The sequence below is a fragment of the Oratosquilla oratoria genome, chromosome 13 (genome assembly GCF_046742065.1).
Source record: "Oratosquilla oratoria isolate Oo_2021 chromosome 13, ASM4674206v1, whole genome shotgun sequence".
NCBI classification, from domain to species: domain Eukaryota; kingdom Metazoa; phylum Arthropoda; class Malacostraca; order Stomatopoda; family Squillidae; genus Oratosquilla; species Oratosquilla oratoria.
In genome coordinates, this window is record NC_134789.1 from 69366953 (window position 1) to 69374614 (window position 7662).

Sequence of the window (7662 nt, forward strand, 5' to 3'; positions counted from 1 at the left end):
TTGAGCAAGGAAGAGAGAAGGCAAAGGATTGGGGTGAGTCAAGGACGGATGTGCATGGATGGTATTTTGGCGCAGCCCGAAGGGATTCCGCCCCGTATTGTCTATTTTCTACGGGGGTGGGGGGTGGGGGTGTCGCCGTCTAAAGAGCCATTTACACGGTCAAACAGTTTGACAAACCCGCTTTGTCAGACAAGTGTTTGAAGTGATGTTTGACCGTGTGAATGGGGTATTTGGTCGTCAAACACGTTTGTCGAACGTGTTTGATAACCAAATACCCTATTCACACGGTCAAACATCACTTCAAACACTTGTTTGACAAACCGGGTTTGTCAATCCGTTTGGCCGTCCAAATGTCCCTTAAGTGAAACGGCCCTGTTGTGAATGTGTTGTATATTCCTGCATTCCTTCTAACCCGGGTAGTGGGCAGCAGCAGGCAGGTATGACCCTTCACCCACGAGGAGCAAAGATAAGATGGAAGGATGGTGGATAGGAATAGAATAGGAGAGAGTGGGTGCATACCTATGACTTGGCAAATTCGCTTACAAGGGGGAAGAGTCCTTGGACACATAGACAGGTAGTCTAGTGTTTGGAATATCATGGTTACCGACTCTTTAAAAGAAAAGAAATTGTACGAGTGTAGACCAGAAAGTTATCCTAAGGAGTCCTGTCTGCGACAAATGGGGTCAATAACACATCTAAATATATTGAATTGGACTTATCTTAGCCCTAATATGTACAATTACGGACATCCGAATGTGACCCACGGTGAGAATCTAATGTATATATATATTTGTAACAGACCCCCATGTGATTATTTTTGTAATAAAGATTATTGTTAGTGAATAAACAATGAAAGGTATATGGCCCAGTTTTGATATATCGTGCGTGCGACAGCGGCACAAGATTGTCCACAATGATAGAAAAGCTGGTAGACTATAGCCACAATGTGATATATCATGGGTCAGATCCGAGTCTGCAATGATACAATTGCGTACAGATGTTGCAATTACAAACAAAATATATGACTGATGAATATGCAATATGATTATTCATATTATTTTCTGAATGAGTGTTCGATAAATAATAGTCAGCATGAATTCAGATGGAAACTTTCCTGTGTGACTAACCTACTCGAATTCTACAACACGGTCATCTAAAATTATGACAAAAGAAACAACATAGATTTAATATATCTGTACTTTGCGAAGGCTTTTGATACCGTCCCCCACGAAAGACTACTTGCTAAATTAGCTTCACACGGAATAAGTGGTAGCCTATTAAACTGGACTAGTAATTGGTTAAACGATCGTAAACAGAGATCGTAAAACAGAGATCGTAAAACTTCTAGATGGAAAAATGTTACGAGTGGAGTTCCTCATGGTTCCATTCTTGGGTCACTCCTATTCATAGTTATTTATAGACTATAAACCATGGACTGAAATCTATTGTTTCCAGATTTGCTGATGATACAAAACTGCGGAATGGCAAATGATCACTCAATCCAATTAGAAATTCAAGAAGATTTAGATAAACTACAGCAATGGTCTCAAAATTTATGCACACAGGTACAAATAACAATAAGTACGACTACAAGTTATTTGGAAAATCGTTAACAAAGGTGGATATTGAGAAGGATCTCGGCGAAATTATCATCGATAATCTCAAATCATCTAAGCAGTGTATTTCCGCCTCAGAAGTTAAGTAAGATTCTAGAACTAATTGCACGATTTTTCTTTTATTGTAAAAGTACACATGCCATTAACAAGCTATGTAAATCGATAGTTTGTCCACATTTGGGATATGTTGTATTTGTATGGTCACCGAAACTTAAAGACATTGACAGATTGGAAAAAGTACAACGGCGCGCCACAAAATTGATTCCAAATATCAGAAACAAATGATGCAAGCACAGATTAAAATATATGAATCTATTTTTTCCTGAAAAATCGCAAGCTCAGGGGTGATTTGATACAGGTCTTTAAGATTCTAAAGGGAATTGACAACATAAAAAATGACGAAATTTTCACACTGAATGCGAATCAGACAAGAAATAATTGTCTCAAACTGTCAGGAAGTAGATTTAATTTGGAAGTGGGTAGAAACTCAGCCAACTATGTAGTAAATAAATGGAATAAACTTCCTGTAGAGGCAGTGCACTGTAGTACAATTCTAATATTCATTTAGATAAACACCTAAGAAATATGCTGTAATGTCTGCCATTTTTAAAAAATTATTTATTATCTATTTAGCTATTATTATGTTTATTTTTGTTATTTATGTATTATATATGATAAATTACTGTTATTTTGCTTGTTTATTATCATTATCTACTTATCTTGTTCATTTATCTTCTTTTTTTATTTATTTTTTCCGCATCCAGCCTATTTCTGGACCAAAAGGTCTCCTGTCGGCATTATCTTCCATTGTAATGATATATGAATTTATCTTATGTGGTATTAACCTACACTTGTTTAGTTAACAATGATAATTTGCGTCCTTAAATTTGACCCTGAGTATCTGGCACGGAAATTGCATGAAGCTGACATCTTGTGGCAGTTTTGGGAACTAGTGGAAGTAAGAGTGCAGGAGCGTCACAGGCGGCAATTTTGCGGTTACCATGAATGATAATATTGGTATTTGACGTCATTCTTTTTAACTTAGTAATTCCAGTAAGCTTATGACTAGCTATGCGTGGTATGACTAACACGCCGTGCTGCATCCTTCAGTATAGAAAAAATAACTGATAGGAAAAGGAGATTCAATGTCCAGAGGACAAAGATGATTGTATTGTGTTTATATAATTGTTGGGATCAAGATGGAGTGGGACATATGCATGTTATGACGTCGTTTCACGTTGAATACCATCCTGGAAGATTTGGAATGTGAGTGATGGGATTGGTAGCATACGGTGGGTAGTTGAAGATGAACAATTGGTTCATAACTAACGAGTTTGTGTATTGGTCTCTCATTTCGAACATCAAGTATCAAACCTAAGTCACATTAGATAGATATTCTGAATTATAGCCTCACAAGATAGCCTCACAATATGATACATAGAACGTCTAGCTTATGTTTTGTTATAAAAATAGATTTGCTATTGTTGATGGCTTTTGTTTGTCAGACGTTATATGTAAATCTCACATACCAGCGAGTCCAGTTTTAAAGTGATTAAATGTCACATTCATTTCACTAGCTGGGATTTCAGCAACCAGAAGCTACAACATAGGATAATATCGTTTGCAATGGAACACATGCTTGTGATTTCTATCAAACTACTGTTCTTCAACTAACCACCGTCTCCTTCCAGTCTCGACGAGGGAGAGAAGGGGTGGCTATACTAGTAAGTGAAGAGATAAGTAAGCGTGTAGTGGAGTGGAAGGAGGTTTCATCAAGGCTGATGTGGATGAAGGTGAAGCTGGGAAGGGAGATGTGGGTTTTGGTAAGTGCGTATGGGCCTGGTAGTGAGAAGACCGTAGAGGAAAGAGAGGCTTTTTGGGTAGATACAAATGAATGCATAGAGGGATTAGGGAGAAATGTCAATGTAGTTGCATTGGGCGACCTTAATGCTAGGATAGGAAACGAACCAATAAATGGAGTGATTGGGAAGTATGGAGTTCCAGGTAAAAATCGTAGTGGAGAATTGATGATGGAGAAGTGTCTTGAAAGAGAGTTGATGATAGCAAATACAGTGCTTAAGAAGAAAGTCAAGCATAAGTACACATGGAAGAGGGTGGTGGATGGAAGGGTGGTAGATAGAGTGTTAATGGACTATATAGTGATGACCAGGAATATGGTAGGAAGAGTTAAGGATGTACATGTTCTAAGGGGAGAGAGTGGGGGAATATCAGATCATTTTCTAGTGGAAGGTAAATTGAGAGTGGAGAATAGGTGGAGAAAGAGGAAAAGGGCAGAAGGTAGGGAGGTACTTAGAGTGAACTGCTTAAATGAGAAAGAAAAGGAGAAGGAGTACAAGAAGAAGCTGAGAGAGGAGTGGGAGGGAGTGAAGGATAGAGTAGAACTAGGGGTGGAGGAGGAATGAGGATGGTTCAGGGAGGGAGTCATAAGGTGTGCAAAGATGGTGTGTGGAACGAGGAGGGCGGGAGAAAATAGAAGGAAGGGTAGTGAGTGGTGGGATGAGGAAGCAAAGAAGGGTGTAGAAGAGAAGAAACAGGCATTCATAGATTGCCTACAAATTAGGGCGAGGGAATCGTATGAGAGGTACAAAGTAAAGAGAAGGGAAGTTAAGCATAAGATAAAGGAAGCAAAGAGGAGAGCAGATGTGAAATGGGGTAAGAGTATGGAAGAAAATTTTGAAAGTAATAAAAAGATGTTTTGGAAAGAAATTAAGAGAGGAAGAGGAGGCGAATCAAGTAGAGAAGAAAATGTAAAAGGTGCAGATGGAGAGATTATAATAGAAGAGAAGGTAGTGAGAGGAATGTGGGCAAAGTATTTTAGGGAGTTGCTAAATGCGGAGGAGGATAGGGAGGGAAAGGTAGTTGCAGTGGGAAGCGCTAAGAAAATGAGAGTGATGAGTGAGGAAAATGGAGGAGAAATAGGGAAAGATGAAGTGAAAGCAGCTGTTAAGATGATGAGAGCAGGTAAGGCACCTGGGTTGGATGGATGCCATACAGAATGTCTGAAGAAAGGAGCTACAGTTATGATGGACTGGCTAGTGAGGTTATTTAATGTTTGTTTATGAGAGGGTAGAGTGCCGGAGGACTGGAGGAGTACCTGTATATTTCCGCTACACAAGGGAAAGGGGGACAAGTGTGAGTGTAGTAGTTTCAGAGGGATCAGCTTGTTGAGTGTAATTGGGAAGGCTTATGGGAGGGACTTGATTGAGAGGTTAGGAGAGGAACAGTGTGGGATTAGGACAGGTAGAGGTTGTGTAGATCAGATTTTTATGGTAAGGCAGATATGTGAGAAAGCTATAGGAAAAGGTAAAGATGTCTTTTGGGCTTTTATGGATCTGGAAAAGGCTTACGACAGGGTAGACAGGAAGACACTGTGGGAGGTACTGCAGATATATGGGATAGGAGGAAAGCTGTTAAGAGCAGTCAAGAGTTTTTACGAGAGTAGTAGAGCTTGTGTTAGGATTAGAAATGGAGAGAGTGAGTGGTTTGAGGTAAAGGTGGGACTTCGTCAGGGATGTGTTATGTCACCCTGGCTGTTCAATCTATACATGGATGGGGTGGTGCGAGAGGTGAATCCAAGGGCAGTGGGTCAAGAGTTGGAGATGGTTAAAGAATATGGAGAAAAGTGGGAAATAAGCCAGTTGTTGTTTGCGGACGACACTGCGCTTGTGGCAGGATCAGAGGAGGGATATAGGAAGTTAGTGACAGAATTTGAGAAGGTGTGTGAAAGAAGGAAGCTGAAGATAAATGTGGTCAAAAGTAAGGTGATGAGATGTACAAGGGGGGAGAGTGACAGCAGGCTAGAAGTGAGTATTAAGGGTGAGAGACTGGAGGAAGTGGATAGTTTTAGATACTTGGGTGTGAATGTGGCAAGAAAGGGAGGAGTGGGGGTGGAAGTAGAATGTAGATTGAGAGAAGCGAGTAAATGCCTTGGTGGATTAAAAAGTGTAATGAGAAATAGACATATGGGAATGGATGCTAAGAGGAAGTTATATGAAGGAGTGATTGTGCCAGCAGCACTGTACTGGGCAGAAACATGGAACATAAGAGAGGAAAAGAGAAAGAGTTTGAATGTGTTTGAGATGAAATGTCTGAGAAGTATGATAGGGGTTACTAGGCTAGGTTAGATAGAGTGAGAAATGGGGAGGTGATGAGGAGAACAGGGGTGGAAAGGGAGCTGGGAGATAGGGTTGATGAAAGAGTATTAGGATGGTTTGGAAACATGGAAAGAATGAGTGAAGAAAGACTAGTAAAAGAGGTGTGGAAGGCATAGGTGGAAAGAGTGAATATGAGGGGGCGTCCTAGGATGAGATGGATGGATGGGGTGAAAGGGGCATTACAAAAGAGGGGAATATCTGTTGAGGAAGGACGGGAGAGGACAGAAGATAGGGGTGAATGGAGAAGGGTTGTGTATGGATGATGCTGTGATGCATGAGTGGGAGTGGGTGGGGGATGGGGGGTGAGGAAGTATGTATGAGAAAAAAATTGACGCAGCCCGAAGGGATTTCTCCCCGTCTTCTCCTTTTCTGCACGAGGGGACGAAGGGGATTGTCGCCAAATTTATGAAGCAGCCTTGCTGTGGATGTGCTGTGTCTTGCGACACTGCTTCTGACCCAGGGCAGTGGACAGGATGCAGGGATGACCCGTCATCCAGGAGGTGCCAAGATAAGAGGGAGGGAGGAGGGTGGAGGGGAGTGGAATATGTAGGGAATGGAATGGGCGGGAGTGGTTTCTATTCCGTTTTCTTTTTGTCTACACCCCTTGTAAGGGGGGAAAAGCCTTTGATTCATGTATGTATATGAAAACGGGCGAAAAAAAAACGAAGAAATATTCTTAGCTGTCAATATAATTATGAAAATGTGTCACATGAAGGGGTGAAGTGTAGGTAAATGGCGTGGACCCACCTGTGCCCCCAGCATGGTTGTGATGTGCCATGGAGGCTTGTCGCCTACGCTATAGATCATGTCCGACTTCTGTTTCTGCGTTTTCTGTGGGAGGGAGTCGAGCTTCCTGTCCGCGTCCACTTGATCATTTTCAAAGATTTCCACCGTCCTCGCTCCGTTTGCTTTGGAGTTCTGCAGAGGAAATAGAAAATTCAGATAAATGAGGAGCTGTAATTCAGTACATTATGCATAAATTCCTCTCAGAAAGTAACAAAGAAAAGGAAGAAATAAGTCAACAGATAGATATGTAAATTAATAAATCAATCAGCCATCAAACATATACGTAAATAAACAAATAAATAAATGGATCAATAAACGAATAAACGAAAGAATGAATAGATGAATAAACGAATAAATTTATACATAAAAACGCGCGTTCCGTCCACGCCGTTAGACATTACTTTCTTTGATGACCAAGTGACAGATCTGCTGATCTTGTTTACACGAAAAAGAAGGTGCTGTATGTATGCAGTGTAACGTGGACGACGAAATATGTAGCAGAAAGAAAGAGTTCCCCTCGTGAAGCTAAGAGAAAGATGATTCGTAAAACAAAACACAAGCGACTCTCCTCTCCTCTCTTCCTATCTACCCGTTTGTTTGTTGTTTGACTATGCCTATGCGTTTATCTATGTATTTTATTTTATACCTACATTATTATAGTTTTTATTTATTTATTACTATAATTAGGATTTTTTTCTTTTGCATCCGACCTAGATATGGACCAAAAGGTCTCCTGTTGGCATGCTCCGCCTTTGTAATCCTTTGTAATCTCTTTCACTCTCTCTCCCTCATTGGGGGAAACCCTCCACCATCTTGCCTGTCCTTGGAACCTTTGTGAGTGAGATTTATACCGACACTTCCGTTTAGGTTCTTCTTATCACCTGCCTGAGCTTCTAGAAAAAAACTTTCCTTTCTCCTTCGTTCCTTTACTCATTGCCATGGCCTCGCACCAGTCCATTTGGTTTGTTTACAAAATATTGGGAATGTGGAAGAGAGATCCCCTCGTATGCAATCCACGTTCCTGTTCTCACAGCAAAGTGGACGAATTTGCCGATGAACGAGAAAGAGAGAAAGTAATAAAAAAA

At 40.7% G+C, this 7662-nt stretch overlaps 1 protein-coding gene across 3 annotated transcripts in view; it reads right to left on the reverse strand.

The window, feature by feature from the left end:
- Window positions 1–7662, reverse strand: part of LOC143032486 (solute carrier family 23 member 2-like) — an 81448-nt gene that overhangs the window by 37252 nt on the left and 36534 nt on the right. For all 3 annotated transcript variants that reach the window (XM_076197353.1, XM_076197354.1, XM_076197355.1), the window contains one exon: window positions 6539–6709. In XM_076197353.1, coding sequence (XP_076053468.1) covers window positions 6539–6709 — 171 coding nt within the window. The remainder of the gene's footprint in view (window positions 1–6538; window positions 6710–7662) is intronic.